The sequence below is a fragment of the Castanea sativa genome, chromosome 3 (genome assembly GCF_040712315.1).
Source record: "Castanea sativa cultivar Marrone di Chiusa Pesio chromosome 3, ASM4071231v1".
NCBI lineage: Eukaryota > Viridiplantae > Streptophyta > Magnoliopsida > Fagales > Fagaceae > Castanea > Castanea sativa.
The window spans coordinates 30381701-30399773 of NC_134015.1; the positions used below are offsets into that span (position 1 = coordinate 30381701).

At 38.2% G+C, this 18073-nt stretch overlaps 1 protein-coding gene across 4 annotated transcripts in view; it reads right to left on the bottom strand.

Moving 5' to 3' along the window:
• Window positions 1–369: 369 nt before the first annotated feature.
• The window catches only part of LOC142627481 (uncharacterized), a 43557-nt gene continuing 25853 nt past the window's right edge, over window positions 370–18073 (bottom strand). For 2 of the 4 annotated variants that reach the window (XM_075801354.1, XM_075801352.1), the window contains 5 exons: window positions 11593–11777; window positions 11227–11365; window positions 11090–11149; window positions 9896–9967; window positions 370–767 (listed from right to left, as the gene is read on the bottom strand). In XM_075801354.1, the coding sequence (XP_075657469.1) occupies window positions 654–767; window positions 9896–9967; window positions 11090–11149; window positions 11227–11365; window positions 11593–11777 (570 nt within the window). In that variant the 3' untranslated portion in view covers window positions 370–653. Of the gene's footprint in view, window positions 768–9895; window positions 9968–11068; window positions 11150–11226; window positions 11366–11592; window positions 11778–18073 lie in introns of all 4 variants that reach the window. The other 2 variants (XM_075801353.1, XM_075801351.1) reach the window with 1 other exon arrangement.

Here is an 18073-nt window from a genome sequence, read left to right on the forward strand (position 1 = left end):
TAGAATGCTAGGCGCAAATTTTTTTTTATAACATTTTAACAAATTGTAAGGCAAGTTATAAGTGGAACAGCACTTACAACAGCGACCTATCACTAACACCACGATTATTTATGTATTTATCACAAGCTATATCAGCAATTGTAAAAGAAGTTGTAAAACATATTGTACCCTAAGAAGAATTCCCATTCAAGTTGATTTCATCCAATTCAACAGTTGACAGCTTGTGCCGTTGGAAGTTGGGTAAGTCCCACAAAGAGCGTAGGGTGTTGGGTAAGTCCCACAAAGAGCGCAACCCTCGTGTTTAATTGACACTGACTTCAGCCTTTTTGCTAGGACCATTTAAACTTCCACAATCATAATCCGGGCTTGAGGCTGTTCAATCCTTAAAATAGCTTATCATAAAACTAAAGAAAACTTGTGTGATTTTAGCACTTATATACATGGCACAGCTAGAACTGGGAAAAAAATTGGAAGGAAAAGAAAAGGGAAGAATATTATTCTATTTCTATAACACTAATACATTACATGACATTGCAAAATGTCCTTTCTCATCCGCTCAAAAAGGATGAAAAAGAGAGATTTCCTATTTGGAATACATCAATAACAGAATTAGGACCTTTTTTTTAAAGATTAAATTAATAGAACACATTAAATTAGTTTCCGAAACCAAATGGTGATTTTCTCCGACTCCCTCCTTCTCCATATTGCTCATTCCATTTCCTTAGCTCATTCATGCTTGCAGCATCATACGCAACCGACGGCCCAACCTATACAATAGAATAAGAGATCAATTTAATGTTTCAGCAATGATAAGCCATTTACAGAAACCACGTTGATGCTGATTTGAGTTGTGTGAACAAAAAATAATAACAAAAACAAAAACAAAAGAATTCGAAGAAAAAAATTGAGTGGCTTATTCCATAAGAAAAGCTAAGTTAGTCATCTTAAGAATATTCATAGGCAAATTTTGTGAGCAATGGACTTCTTATAAGGATAGTGGCATTTCCGATGAGATAGAAAGAAGTGCATGCAGAGGTTGGTTTATTTTCAGGACATATGTCCTATGACGATATATATATATATATATATATATATATATATATATATATATATATATATATATATATATATGTATGTATGTATGTATATATATACATATTTGATAAGTAATAAGAGTTTTATTGATAAGAAAAGTACAATGTATTTACGATGCTAAACTCACTACACTTGAATTGAATACAATCAAATCAAAGGGAAGAGCTAACAGATATAAGGAAACAAGACATGGAAATACAATGCTTGAAACCCCAAATATGAGACCACTCAAACAAAGTCCTAGCTAGCAAAGACTTTAACAGATCAATAGGTCTCTCAATATTGTCAAATGTTCAAGTATTTCATCCCTTCCAAATTAACCACATAAGACACGCTGAAACCATATTCCAGACATTAGAAGAGTAAATTGTATTTAGCACCACTCACTGAACCCCAAACATAAGAAAGACTTCACTCCACAATGCATGAGCAAACTTGCAATGGATCAAAAGATGACCCACAGTTTCCTCATCACACCAACATAGGAAACACCAATTAACAAAAGACAAGTTCTTCTTAACAAGGTTATCTATTGTGAGCATCCCATCCCTAGCGGTTGTCCATAAAAAGAAAAACACCCTTTTAGATACCTTAACACACCAAAAGCTTCATCAAGGTAAAGAAACAGAAGGGGCTTTCAATAAAGAGCTATAAAAATAGCGCACATCAAAAACACCACTACAATTCAACTACCAAATCAGGATATATAGCCCTCTCCCCTTGGTATTTTGGAGGAAATATGCTTAAAGAAATAGTAAAATCTCCCCAACACCTAGTCATTAACGTCGCGACAGAAAAGTAAGTCCATGGAAGAAAGATATATATTTTTTTTTTATAGGTAATCAGAAAACTATTATTAATGAGAAAATAAGGAAAAGTACAAGTTGTTCATGATGATGAAGAAGAAGAAAAAATAGAACAAACAGCACAACAAAAAGAGTAATCAAGAAACTAAGCTAAGGGAAAGCATAAACTCAGAGAGAGAAGAACAATCGATAAAACCCTAACAACGAGACCACTCCAAAAGACTACGTTGGCATAAAACCTTTAACTCATCCAACGTCTTCTCATTATCCTCAAAGGAACGACGATTTCGTTCCAACCACACAATCTACATTAAGCACCCTGGAACCAAATTTCAAATGTCCGAATTATGTTCCCCAAGCCACTGATGCCAACAAGATAACAAACCCGCCATTGAACCTGGCATAACCCAATGAATACCAAAAGCCTGAAGCATAAAAGTCCATAGGGAATGAGTAACAGGACAATGAAGAAAAAGGTGGTCTACCGACTCCCCATCACAACAACACATACAACACCAAGTATCCAAGAGGCGACCCCTAAGTATTAGATTATCCAAAGTGAGGATCCGACTATGTGCAACTGTCCACAGAAAGAATGTCACTCGCTTAGGAATCTTTGGTTTCCAAACACCTTTTCAAGGAAACAAAGAATTTGAAGCACCCCGAATCGCATGGTAATAAGACCGGATGTCAAACTTACCATCCCCTTTTAGCTGCCAACCAAGAGTATCACTTTTATCAACCCGAGAAATATGAGTTTGGATAAGCTGGAGTAGAGAATAAGATGCAGCTAGCTCCCAATCTTCAAAAGCTCTATAAAACCTTAAATCCCATACTCTAACAGTACCACCTTATGGAATCCACAAAACCTAAGAGATACAAGCATCCTTGACCGCTAAACACACATAGAGCTCAAGATAGAGATCTTTTAGAGTATTATCACCAATCCACCTATCATGCCAAAAGAGGATACAAGAGCCTTCACCCACTACAAAACACAAATGCTTAGAGAAGCTCTCCCACCCTCTATTAATGCTTCTCCATAAACCACACCCATAAGTCCTCCTACACACTTTAGTAGACCACCCCCCTTGACCCGCACCGTATTTTATGGAGATAACTTGCCGCCAAAGATGGGAAACTTCATGACCATATCTCCACAACCATTTTCCTAATAAAGCTTTATTAAAAGACACCACACTTCTTATCCCCAAACCACCCATCTTGACGAGTAAACACACCTTTTCCCAGGCCATCAAAGGATATTTGAAACTCCCCTCAGAAGACCCCCAAAGAAAGTTCCTCTGAACACTTTGCAATCTAGCAGCCACAAATTTAGGAATAGTAAAAAGAGATAAAAAGTATGTTGGTAGGCTTGAGAGAGTACTCTTTAGTAACATGAGCCTACCACCCTTAGATAAATAGAGACGCTTCCAACCAGATAGCTTCTCCATTTTCTCCAAAATAGGATTCCAAATTGAAATTGTCTTAAAAGAAGTCCCCAATGGCATCCCCAAATATTTCAATAGGCAAACTACCCTCTCTTCATTGAAGAATATTAACCAATGCATCTAGATTATTCACCTCCCCAACAGGGACAATCTCACTTTTCCTAACATTGACCTTCAAGCCCGTAAAGGCCTAAAAACAAGACAACACCAACCTTATGGACAGTAGTTGTTCCCTAGAAGAATCATAAAATAAGATAGTGTCATCAGCAAATAACATATGGGAGATACGCACACCAACAGAGTTCATAGAGCCCACATGAAAACCCTAAATAAGATTACACTCCTCTGTCTTCTTCAATAGCCTACTCAAAACCTCCATTACTAAAAGAAATAGAAGCAGGGATAATGGATCCCCTTGTCTCAATCCACGAGAATTACCAAAAAAACCTTCAAGGGAACCATTTACCAGAACTGAAAAACAGACAGAAGTAACATAAGCCTTAATCCACCCACTCCATTTCGACCCAAAACCCATCTGGCCCAACAAATAAAATAAGGCCTCCCAGTTCACATGGTCATATGCTTTTTCAATATCAAGCTTGCAAACCACACCTGGTAATCTGCTCTTCAACCTGCTATCTAGACATTCATTTGCAATAATAAGCACTGAATCCAAAATCTACCTACCCCCAACAAACAAATTTTGAGACTCAGAGATAATCCAAAACTGCCCTCAACCTATTAGCCAACACCTTGGATAGCAGCTTGTACACACTTCCCACCAAACTGATGGGGCGAAAGTCCTTAATGTTAACAGCATTACACTTCTTGGGAATTAAAGTGAGAAACAAAGTATTCATAGACCGTTCAAACATAGAGTGCCAATAAAAGTAATCAAAGAAATCTATGACATCCTTGTCCACAACACTCCAACATTTGTGAAAAAAAGCCATGGTGAAACCATCAAGACCAGGGGCTTTATCACCCTCCATCTCCCTTAAAACCTGGATGACTTCCTCCTTCGAGAACTCCTTCTCTAAGGACAACCTCTCTTCCTCTTCAATGCAAGCAAAATCTAACCCATCCATAGTAGGACGCCTTACCTCATTTTCCTCATACAATCCCTAGTAGAAGAGAACTAATTCAAAGCGCACATCAGCCTCATCCTCATCCTCATCCTCATAAAGAACACCCTCCACCTCTATCCTCTTAATCAAATTAGCTTTCTATGAGAATTTGCTAATCTATAAAAGAAACGAGTATTATTATCTCCCTCCTTCACAAACAAAGCACGAGACTTTTATCTCTAGGAAATTTCCTCAAGAGAAGCCAAATGCTCTATGTCCCCTTGAGCTGAATGCGACAAATCTGATCCTCATTCGATAGACCCACCGACTCCTCTCTAGCATCTAAACCCATAAGTTCAGTCAGCAAAAGCTTCTTTCTAAAAGCCAAATCACCAAACACCTCCCTATTCCACATTTTTAAATCTGCTTTCAAAGCCTTCAACTTTTGTGCCAAAATAAAACTTGGAAAGCCCGTAAAACTTTAACCAATCCACCATTGTTGAACTCTATCAACAAAACCCTTAGCTTGCAGCCACATGTTTTCAAATTTAAAGGCACTTCGGCCTCATCGAACAACACCAGCTTCCAACGAAAGCGGACAGTGATTTGAAATAACACGAGGAAGCACCTGTTGGGATATATTTCCAAAATGTTCCTCCCAATCTAGAGAAACCAAAGCCCTATCAATTCTTGACATAGAGGGGATACTAGAATCTCTAAGCCATGTAAAGGAAGCCCCCTCTAACGGTAGATCAACTAAAGAATTACTCTCTATAAAGTCTGAGAAGCCAAACATAGCAAGGCTAAACGACTCACAGCCAAGTCTTTCACTTGGGTACCTGATAATATTAAAATTCCCTACTAAACACCATGCCATGGGCCACTTGGAGCTCACCCGTAATAACTCCTCCCACAAAAAAGACCGATGTCTGTCATCATTGGGGCCATATATGCCTGTACAAGCCCAAACAAAGTCATCCACCACCCCTCTCAATAAGACACTGACAGAAAACTATCCAACAATAACATCCATCTTTTCAAAAGCCCTCTTGTCCCAAACCAGCAAGACCCCTCCCGAATTCTGGACAGCATCCAAAGCATCCCAATCAATGAAATGACTTCCCCATAAACTTCGTACAAAAGCAGTGTCGATAGAAGCTACTTTCGTTTCTTGAAAACAAACAATATCACATTTCCACTCTTTTAGAAGATTCTTACAAACCTGTCTCTGCCGAGGATTGTTTATCCCCCTTACGTTTCAAGAAAGTAGGCATAAATTCATTTAAAACTACCTACAATCCCCACAACATTCAAAGGAGCTCTGCTCCTCTCAAATCCATTGCTTTGGTGGTTAGTCCATGGGTCCTCATTACCTATGCTTCAAAGCATAGCTATAAAGCTTCTTGGACAACCTTGTTCATCATCATGCACTGAGAGGAATTGGAGTACATATAGCTTTATTCATTGTTTAAAGAGGAACAGAATTAGTCCTAGACGTGCTGAAGATTTAGTATTTGTTCATTCTAATATTCGACTTCTTTCAAGAAAGAGGGAGGAGTACAATAAAGGAAAATCTCATAAGTGGGAAAATGGTGGTGATTCTTGGGATGAGCCATTTGGAGGAGCTGGATTGCTTGAGATTGCATTTTTATCACTAGATGAGCCTGAGTTGGAGGTAAAAGGCTTCTTTTCTTTATGTTGAATGTAGTTTATTTGAAGCTTTGAACTCTTTGTTTGTACTTTAAACAACACTTTAGGGGTGTTTGTTTATTTGAACTCTTGGTTTGTATTTGAGACAACATTTTATAATGTCATTGTACTTGTTTAATGTTTAGCCTTTAAATTAATTTTAGATATGCTTTCAAGCATTTTATTGTTGTTGCTTATTGTTGTTGCTTGGTGTTTGGGAGGTGATTTTAATGTCATCCGCTTTCCTTCAAAGAGATTAGGGGCGGGAAGATTCACCCGCAGCATGAATGATTTTTCAGATTTTATTTCTCTTCATGGGCTAATGGATATCCGTTTGGAGGACGGCCTTTTCACATGGTCTAACCCTACCTCGGCCTCTAGAATAGATCGGTTCCTCTTTTCTCCGGCTTTGGTAGATCACTTCTCTCATTTCTCCCAAAAAAAGCTTCCTAGAGTGTTATCCGATCACTTCCCTATTTTGTTGGAAAGTGGGAATCTTCGAAGAGGGCGAACACCCTTTCGTTTTGAGAATATGTGGTTGAAGGCGGAAGGGTTTCTTGATACGGTGATGTCCTGGTGGGATAATTACCATTTTCAAGGGACCCCTAGTTTCATTCTTGCCAAGAAGTTGACTGCTCTAAAATCTGACCTAAAGAAGTGGAACGAAACAGATTTTGGCAATATCACGGTCAAGAAACAACAATTATGGAGCAAGCTGAATGCTCTTGAAGTTAAAGCGGACAATCAACCTCTAACAGAAGAGGAAATGTTGGAAAAAGCTTCCCTTCGTGCCGATCTTGAGAAGGCAGCCTTGTTAGAGGAGATTAGCTGGAGACAAAAGTCCAAAGTGTTGTTTTTAAAGGAAGGCGACTCCAATACGAGGTTTTTTCATAGGATGGCTAATTCTAATAGAAGTAATTGTATTGAAAACCTCATGTTCGATGGGGCTTTGTCTTCCAGCCAGGATAGAATTGCTAACCATATTGAACAATTCTTTTTGAACCTTTACTCGGAGCGGCAAGAGCAGCACCATTTCCCAGACGTTTTGGATTTTCCTAGGATTTCTAGGGATAATGTGGATTGGTTAAAGAGGCCTTTTGAGGATTCTGAGATTTTTGATGTCATCATGGAGTTTAATGGGGATAAATCTCCTAAGCCTGACGGTTTTTCGATGGCTTTCTTTCAATCTTGTAGGGGGATTCTCAAATCAGACATCATGGCTGTGTTCCACCATTTCCATGAAACTAGCCAGTTTGAAAAAAGCTTGAATGCAACTTTCATTGCTCTCATTCCTAAAAAACCTGCAGCAGTGGAAGTAAAGGACTTCCGTCCTATTAGCCTTGTTGGGGGGATTTATAAAATTCTTGCCAAAGCTTTGGCTAGTCGTCTTCGCATGGTTTTAGGAGAGATCATCTCAGCTCCTCAAAATGCCTTTGTTCTAAATAGGCAGATCCTTGATTTTGTTCTTATTGCTAATGAATGTCTTGATAGTAGATTGAAGTCTGGTCAGCCAGGGTTGTTATGTAAACTGGACATAGAAAAAGCTTTCGATCATGTGAATTGGAGATTTCTTAATTACTTGCTTGAGCGTTGTGGTTTTTCTGATAAGTGGAGGCGTTGGATTTCATTTTGTGTTTCAACGGTTCGTTTTTCTATCCTTATTAATGGTACTCCTCATGGGTTTTTTGGAAGTTCAAGGGGGTTGCGGCAAGGTGATCCTTTGTCCCCCTTGTTATTTGTGTTGGTTATGGAAGCCTTCAGTAGAATGTTGGATAAGGCTGCCCTTGAAGGTTGTTTACCTGGCTTTAGTGTTGGAGTTTTTGAAGGAAGGCCTTTGATGGTTTCCCATCTTCCTTTCGCTGATGATACCCTTATCTTCTGTGATGCTAATATTGATCAGCTGCTGACTCTTCATATGGTGCTCGTTTGGTTTGAAGCTGTGTCGAGTCTGAAGGTTAATTTGGGTAAGTCTGAGCTGGTGGCAGTGGGGTCAGTTCAAGATATGGATCTTTTAGTGGCTGTCTTAGGTTGCAATCAAGGGTCCCTCCCAATGAAATACTTGGGTCTTCCTTTGGGAGCAAAATTTAAGGACAAGTCCATATGGATTCCTATTCTTGAAAGGATGGAAAGAAAATTAGCAGGTTGGAAAAAATTATATTTATCCAAGGAAGGTAGAGTCACTTTAATTAAAAGCACTTTTTCTAATCTTCCTACTTATTTCCTTTCCTTATTCCCTATTCCTGCTTCTGTGGCCAATCGAATTGCTAGACTTCAACGAGACTTCCTTTGGGGTGGTTTAGGAAATGAGCCCAAATTTCATCTGGTTGATTGGTCTTCAGTGTGTACTCCTCTCTCTTCAGGTGGGTTGGGGATTAGGAACCTGAGAACCTTCAATGTTGCCTTACTTGGGAAGTGGTTATGGAGATTTGGGCAAGAAAGGGATGCTCTTTGGCGTCAAGTGATTGAGGTGAAGTATGGTTGTGATTGGGGTGGCTGGTGTTCTAGCTCTTTCTCTGGTCCTTATGGTGTCAGTTTGTGGAAAAATATTAGACGGGGGTGGCTCTCTTTTTCTCGTTTTATTATGTATGATATTGGAGATGGTTCAAAGGTGCTGTTCTGGCTAGATCATTGGTGTGGATCTTCTTCTCTTGCTGTCCGCTATCCGGAATTATATAGGATTTGTCGTAGAAAAGAGGCAACTGTGGCGGATCTTATGAGGTTCACCAATGGTGTCTTCCATTGGGAGCTTCAGTTTTGTAGGGAGGTGCATAATCGTGAATTGGAAGCTTTCAGGAGCTTCATCAATTCCATTTATAGCTCTCCCGTAAGGGGGAATGGGGAGGACAAGAGTTGTTGGCTGCCCTGTAAGAGTAAGGGGTTCACGGTTAGTACTTACTACCATCTTCTAGTTGGCCATAAGGAGCAAATTTTCCCTTGGAAAAGCATTTGGAAGCAGAAGATTCCCTCTAGAGTTTCTTTCCTTGTTTGGACCGCAGCTTTGGGGAAATGTCTGACTGTTGACAACTTAAGAAAAAGAAAAGTTTGCATTCTGGATTGGTGTTATATGTGCAAGTGCAATTGTGAAAGTGTTGACCATCTTTTCCTTCATTGCCCGGTTGCCATGGAGTTGTGGGATATGGTCTTCGGTTTATTCGGAGTTTGCTGGGTTATGCCAAGGTCTGTTGTTGGGCTTTTGGCTTGCTGGCAAGGTCATTTTGGTCGCCATCGTAATGGAGATATCTGGAAGGCCGTTCCTCATTGCTTGTTGTGGTGTATTTAAAAGGAGAGAAATAGTAGATGTTTTGAAGACATCGAGAGTTCCATGCCTGACCTTAAGTCTTTCTTTTTCCGAACCTTACTTGATTGGTTCTCCGTGTGGAGAAGCCATCATTTTCTTTCTATTTTGGATTTTCTTGACTTTTGTAATGTTCGTCTTTGATTTGTTCTCCCTCGTATACTCCCTGTGTACTTGGGAGACTTTCTCTTTTTTTTATCAATAAAATTATCTTTATTACTTATCAAAAAAAAAAAAAAAAAACATAAATTATGTACAAAAATATTTAAATATACCTAAAAATAAATATTAATTAATTAATTGCCGTATCCATAATTCTTTGATGAATCGTCATCTTCATAAGACTAGATAACTACAATAAAATAACTCCTAAAAGATAATCATGAGCATGACTTAATTCCAAGTGAAATAGCCATGATGAATAATCTTATGCAGTCAAGGCTAAACACTTATCCAATAATAAAAATACAGTTCATATTTTAAATTTCCTACCTTGGCTTTTGACTGAATCAAATCATCCAAACTAAGTGCACGTAAGGCTGGAGCTACATCGCTTTTGCTTCCCTATAAAACAAATAAACAGATGCCAAAAGAAAACATAACAAAATTAGAGTGAAGATTGTAAACATTGGAACTAATGATAAATGTAAGCAGCATAAGGGAACAAGAACAGTTTCTTGTGAGTAGTAAAGTGCCAGATTGGGGGTTCAGAATTGTCCAAATGGTAATTCAGATAATCAGATGGAGCCAATGACATGGTGTGGTTTGAGAGGCTTCACCAGTCATGTCACTATCCAAGTATAAGATCTAAGATGGACTTTAAACCACCTCACAGGATAACACAACCGAATGCACATACTACAAAAAATTGTTGCTTCTATTCAACAAAGACCAAAATAAAATAGTTAAAGGAAAAAAAAAAGTTGGGGGGGGGGGGAGGGGAGAGAGAAGTATGAAAAAGACATTCATGCACTATCTGATCACATCTTTCATTAGTAAGTCACACACATACCTATGGATCTTGAACCCAAAATTCTCCACCCTAGTCTTACCAAAGAAGTTACCAATTGAGCTAGAATTCAATTGGCCCTGATTTGATTTGATTTTATAAAGAGATTAGTCTACGAGATTAGTCTATATGTATCATGGTACAGCAAAAGCTCTTCAATTAGATAGCAACACTGACTATTCAAAGATATCTATCTTGTTTCCAGCATAACAATGAATAAATGATAATATCAACATCTGACTACACAGGTGCAAGAGGCAGAAGAAAAGAAAAGGAAAGCAAACACATTTGATTAAAGTTTGGGAATATACTAGGAAAGCCATATCCATCTGAGAGAGAGAGAGAGAGAGGGAGAGAGGGTGAAAGAAATTTGGATGAACATAATGAGGCTGACTTCTCTAATCAATTGTGTCCAAAAATTTCATATGTTGTTCCCCACACTCAGCTTCTTGTCAGTTTTCACAAGCAACTAGAACACTTCCATTTTTTTTACACATAAAACCAACATATAGATTAGATTTTATACTTTCACTAACAGAAATTCATGAATGACGCATTTCTAAACTGTAAGGTTCATGCTGACATGCAGTTCTGAGGTGTGCCTGGCCCAAAATACTGATGGAAATGAGAATGTAAGTTGAATCTTCAGACCTTACTTGAGATAACATCTCACCCACCTTTTTTTCTTCTTCTAAAAGTTCTTGGACAGGTCTATATGCTGCAGCAATACAGAGATTCTGTGGGGGGAAGATGATTAGGTATGAGACAATCACATTTAGAAATTTCAGAAAGACATTTAGCATCAGCGCATTACCTTCAAATCACTACCGGAATATCCTTCAGTTGCATAAGCAAGTTGCTCAAATGAAAAATCAGGTTCTAGAATCTCTTGTGAAAGAAATATTCTCAAAATCTTCATACGATTTTCAGCATCTGGTAAGTCCACGTATATCCTAAAGAGCAACCAAACATAACTCATTTGGCAATACTGTTCATTTTGTTCTGTTTCTAATTACATCATCTCTTTCCCAAATTCAAGGGTCATTAGAATTGACATGGAGCAAAAAAAGAAGCATGTGTGGCTTATATGCAGAGCATACGATGATTTTGACAAATGACAAAACAACTAACCATCTAAAGTCCTTAAATCTCAATGTGCATTCTTACTAAGCAATCTTACCTTCTTGGTAAGCGACGAATGACAGCATCATCAAGGTCAAAAGGCCGATTTGTGGCCCCAAGAATGAGGATTTTTTGGCTATCTTTTGACCTCAATCCATCCCAAGCTGCCATAAACTCGTTTCTCATTCTTCTAGTGGCCTCATGCTCAAAGGAACCACCACGAGCACCAAGCAGACTGTCAACCTACAGACAAAATTTAACATCTTAATGAAGCAATTTGCAAAGACAAGCAAAAATAACCATAACATATTAAACAAGGATTCAATTTTGGGTAATTAATGTAACATTGTATCATCAGAACAAAGCAAAACCCATTTATATTTCGTTAGATATCCCCTCCAAATGAGCAAAAAAGAGAACCCAAAAGAGAAGAAAAATCTTGAACAGAATATTGATGAATTATCATCCAAAAATCCAGATAAAAGAGCCTATGGGGAAAAATTAGAAGCAGATTTACACACATCTTCCACTACACGTTAAATTTAACATGTACTTCTTTCACTAGATGTTAAATTTTAATAAAATCATAGTCATAAGATAACTTCCGCAATTAACCAAAATGTTTTAAAACATCAAATTGATTAGTTTCCTAGATATATTAAGGGTAAATTAAAAAACTTGGGGTTTGGGGGAAGAGGGGGCTATTCTGCAAAAGCATTTTATAGGGAATCTTTATCCCCCTAAAGTAGTAAAGAAAAGGTTAATCAACACCCTTCCCTTCATTCATTTCTTAATAACGTATTTCTTGTTCAAGGAGGATTACTGGTGCTCTTTAACTTTTCTGAAATGCGAGCTTTGATATAATAGTAGTGTTAAATTACCGATTGTCCCAAAAGTTTAAGTTATTAGGAAATGGTGAATTTAATTACTTAACCACAATTCTAACACTTCCCCTCATGTGTGGGTGATGAGGACAAGGAAGAGCTCAAGGAAAAAGAAGATTAAATATACAATGATTCAAGAGCTATAGTGGTGGCATCAGCACCCATTGAGCCAATTTTGGATGCAGAGGTGTCCAGTGCCATTCCAGTAGCGGCAAAGGCTGGGAAAGAGGAAAGGAAGGTATGGATTTTTCTGGTGTTGATCTTCAAGAGTTTTCTTCATTTGAGGGGGTCCATCAGTGCTGTCACACTATTAAGGAATTGGTCGGAGATTTGGATAAAGCATGGCGTAATTCTAAAGAGTGGATGCTACAACTGAAGATGGTAGGCAGATAGTGATTCCACTGTCGTTTTATCGGTCTCCAGACAGCAAGTCAAATTGCTCAGTCATGGAGGGAGAAGCCGGTCCAGGTGATAATTGTTTTGTCACGAAAAGGAAAATTGTTAACTGGGCAGACAAGCGTGATAAGGTGGTTGATTCTTTGACTGTTGTTACTGGGTTGGAGGATGAGCTATGGGAATTTGATGAAAGGTCAATGACTTGGGAGAGAGGTGGGGAGCCCTTAGATGTGGTACCTTTGGTCACGGAAATTCTGTTAGAAATTGAGTGTAATTTGGGTTGGATCTTGGGTGTAAGGAGAATGTTGATAGCAATCAATTATCACTGTGGATAACTAAAAGGATTAAGGCATTTAGGAAATCTGTGGGGACTTAGAGGCCGGGGGAAAAAAAAAAAAAAAAAAAAAAAAAAAAGCAACAGCAGGAGGTAGGTAGTCAGAAGAAGTTGGTTTCTTCAAGGCAGAAGGGCCAGCGCAAAAGGGCCAGCAGGAACTAAAGAATTTAATGAGCTCTTTGAATATTGAATATGAGTAAGCTAAGTTAAGGAGTGTTAGTAGTGAGAGGACTGTTGTGGTACATCAATGAATTTGAAGATTATTTCTTGGAACGTTACGAGGTTGAATGAGTAGGATAAAAGGCTTTAGGTTAGAAACCTGATTAGAAATTGTGAAGGCCTGATATTGTTTGTCTTCAAGAAACTAAATTGGAGTTGATAACCAGAGCTATGATTCACAGTTTGTGGGGTGACCAACATGTTGACTGGTCATATTTAGGTTCTTGTGGAGCTTCTGAAAGGGTGTTGCTGATGTGGATCACGCAGGTTGTGGATAAAGTGCACGAAGCAGTGGGAAGCTTTTCGGTGTCGTGTAAATTTAAAAGTGTAATTGACCAATTTGTTTGGGCATTTACTGGAGTGTATGGTCCTAACTCAGTGAGTGATAGAAGGCTATTATGGGAGGACTTGTTTGGATTAAGTAGTTGGTGGAATGTTCCTTGGTTGGTGTGTGGGAGGTGACTTTAACGTGGTAAGATTTCCTTCCAAACGTACTGGTTCCACTGTTTTTACTGCTGCAATGCGTGAGTTCTCCGATTTTATTTCTGAGCAAGGTTTGATTGATATCTCCATAGAAGGAGGAAATTTTACCTGGTCTAATTCTAGGGAAGTTGAGTCAAAGGCACGATTGAACAAAATTTTTGTTCTCTAGAAATTGGGAGGCTAAGGCCTTGTTTGGATTTTGCCAAACTCAGTTAACAAAACTGAGTTTTGTTAACTCATAACTCAAAAACCGTGAGTCCCACATCACTGAAGTCTGTTTGGCTGATTTTTTGTTTGATCACTCAGTTAACAAAACTGAGTATTTTGAGGTTTGAGTTAACAATTTCGGAAACAAGAAAAGCTTGTTTTCAAGTTATGAAATATGAGTTACAATGGCATGATGGTAATTTTCATCACAAGTTGGGCCCCACAGTCAGAGTGTTGTCCCATTAGTATCAGCTTTACTCCCTCCAACGGTCATAAATCACTTTCCTAGACAACCAACTTTTTCCTTTTTTCATTCTTCACTTTCTTCTAAAGAAGCTCCCAAACCCACTGCAAAATCTCCTCCCATTCCGGTCTTGCACACCCATCTGAAGGAGAAATTTTGAGCTAAAGGAAATCTCCATCTGACGTGCTCCTTTGTAGTGGTGTGTTTTGGATACTCTTTATTTTATTTTGCAAGAGCATCCATACTAAAGTAAACATAAAACAAACTAGAATCTACAGTTAGATGAACTCATCAATCAACAATACTGCTTGATACAGAGCAAGTAATGAACTTCATGACAATAATCAACTTAATTCCTTTGCCTTTTTCTCACCCATTTATTTCCTCAGCAACAACACCCATATGATTTGTAAATTCCAATCTCTACCCAGTACTCCCTTCCCACATGAAATCCCAATTGAAACCTTAAAATTTGAAACAATACCACATCAAAAAAAAAAAAAAAAACCCATGTATACTATTATCCACTCATCATTTCTCCAATTAACATAGACACATAAGCAAGCTTGCAACAATAAAGAAATAAACTTTGTTGAATACCATGACATACCCAGAAAAATAAGTTCATTTTTTCCCTTAAATTTCAAAAAAGATGTGGGAAAAATTCATACACTAGTCTTGGTAATTTTCCTTTGGAGCCGTCGGATACCTCTTGATGTGAATGCTACCGTCGATCTGATTTCAAGGAGCAGCGCAACTGGGTTCAGTTTCAGGGCTGATGATGGAGGAAGGAAGTGTAGAGGTACTTGGTGGGTTCGGTTTCAGGTACAAGGAAGGAGGAAGATGATGTAGGAAGGGTCCATGGCTTCAACGCAGTTGGGCGAGGATGGAGGAGATGAGGTGCTGGGTTCGGCGCCTTTGGGGGTTTTTTGTTGTTGAAGGAAATAAGACCCAGGATGAAAATAAAAGAGAAGGAGACAAAAGAGAAGCAATCCGAGCTGTTCTGTGTGCACTGCACAATGGCCAGTGAGTGGGTCCCAAAAAATGTGAGTTTTTGGATTGGAAATGCACTGAGATAATTCACCCAAACAGACCATTAAACTGAGTTATAAGAAATTGGAGTATTTTTGAGTGATTAGTGATGAGTGATGAGTTATGAGTGATGAGTTATGAGTGATGAGTAACGAAAATTGAGTGAAGAATAATGAGTGATAAAAAAAATGAACCAAACAGGGCCTAAGTTTCCTACTATGTGCCAGAGAAGAATGTCTAGGCTTTTATCAAATCACTTTCTGATTGTCCTAGAGGGTGGATCCTTCTAGCATGGGTAGGAGGCCATTTAGATTTGAGAACATGTGGCTTAACCGCTTAAGGATGGAGGCTTTGTGGAAAGGGTTTTTGGTGGGATTCCTATCATTTTCAAGGTGCTCCAAGTTTTGTGTTGGCCAATGAATTGAAGTTGTTGAAAAATGGAATGTTGAGGCGTTTGGAAATGTAGAAGAACGAGGAAAACAATTGTTGAGGGATCTTAGTAAGTATGAAACTATTGAGAAATGTCGTGGTCAAATGAAGGAGGAGAAGCTAGATTTGGAAAGCTTGAAAAAGCTTCTCTTTTAAAAGAAATATGTTGGAGGCAAAAATCTAGAGTACTTTGTAATAAAGAAGGAGATAGGAACACTAAATTCTTCCATCGTATAGCCAATTCTCACAGAAGATTGAACTCCATAGATAGGCTTATGGTGGACGGAGAGTTGTCTTCGAATCCGAACATCATAGCAGAGTGTATTTCTCGCTTCTATAGGCAGCTTTATTCCAAAGATGTGGTTAATAGACCTGTACTTGAAGACATGGAATTCTCTAGAATTTTTACAAAGGATGTTGTTTGGTTAGATAGGCCGTTTGATGATGATGAGGTGTATGAGGTGATCCATGGTTTTAATGGCCATAAGGCTCTTGGCTCTGATGGGTTTTCCATTGCTTTTTTCCAGTCTTGTTGGAGTGTGTTGAAAGTTGAGATTATGGAAGTTTTTCAAAACTTTCATACTAAGCTGTATTTGAGATGAGTCTTAATACTGCATTTCTTGCCCTTATTCCAAAAAATGCAGATGTTGTGGAGATCAAGGATTTTAGGCCAATCAATTTAGTTGGTGGAATGTACAAGATTATTTCAAAGGTGTTGGCTAATCGGTTCCGAAGGGTCGCACATGGGCTCATTTCAAATTCTCAAAATGCATTTGTAAAAGGTGGACAAATTTTGGATTCCGTGTTAATTGATTCTGAATGTATTGATAGTAGATTGAAGACAGGGATTCCAAGGGTGTTGTGTAAGTTGGATGTGGAGAAGGCGTATGATCATGTGAATTGGGGTTTTTTAAAGTATATGTTGCAGCATTGTGAGTTTTCAGAAAAGTGGAGAAAATAGATTATGTGTTGCATTTCTATTGTTAAATTTTCCATTTTGATTAGTGGGAGTCCTTTGGATTTTTTTGGAAGCTCTAGGGGGATTAGGCAAGGGGATCCTCTATCTCCATTGCTCTTTGATGTTGTTATGGAGGCTTTGAGCTGTATGTTGGATGTGGCTATAGCTATTGGACAGTTTTCGGGCTTCTCTGTAGGTTCTACTCTTAGTACCTCGATGATGGTGTCTCATCTTTTATTTGTGAATGACACCCTTACTTTTTGTGATGCTGACCCTAATAAGTTGGTTACTTTGAGGGGGATTCTAAATAGATTTGAGGATGTTTCAAGGTTAAGAATTAATTTGAGAAAATCAAAGTTGGTACCAGTTGATGAGGTATGTAATCTAGATGTGTTAGCGGGGTTATTAGGTTGTAGGAATTCTTCCCTTTCTTTGAAATATTTGGGACTTTCCTTTGGGGGCTAAATTCAAGGAGTTGTAATCTGGAAGCCAATATTAAAGAAGATGGAATGAATACTAACAGGGACAAAGAGACTTTATTTATCTAAGGGGGGTAAGGTAACTCTTATTAAAAGTACTCTTTGCTCCTTACCTACTTATTTCCTTTCCATACTTCCTATACCTGGGAAGGTTGCTAATCGCATGGAGAAATTACAAAGAGATTTTCTTTGGAGTGGTATTAGTGGTGATTCTAAGTTACACCTGGTGAAATGGGCTAAGGTTGTAAGCCATTGCAGGTTGGATGGCTAGGTATAAGACAATTGAGAAGCTTTAACTCTGCCTTGTTGGGCAAGTGGTTGTAGAGGTAAGGGTTAGAGACATTTTATTAAGAAAAAAAGCTTAAGTTATTAAGAAATGTTAAATTTTTTTTTTTTTTTTGATAAGTAGCTAGTAAGAAATGTTAAATTCATTCACTTAACCACATTTCTAACAAGTAGTAATTTTGAAACTTCAAAAATAAAAATTCAAACATATTCTTAAGTTTTTCCATTATTTTAGCTAACAGCCTTGTTAGCAAAATTATCAATATTGGTTTCAAACATGTGTTACCGAATGTCAATATGTTGTTTAAATAGAACTTCTACAATACAAAAGAAGGTGCACTGTGTTGTGAGACTGGTGATGTGAAGATAATACTGAGAATATAAATTCATGACAAAAACATTCACTATTTTTACAGAAAAATACAATTAAAAAGATAAGTCTCAAACCCTCCCATAGTTTTCATTGAGATTTAGAGTTAGATATGCCACAGGTGCATTTTTAATATAATGGGGAAGTATTTCACAGTGCAGGAGTAGGACAGATACTGTATGAAGTGTCAGGGATAATGACCTGGAAGCCTTATATATC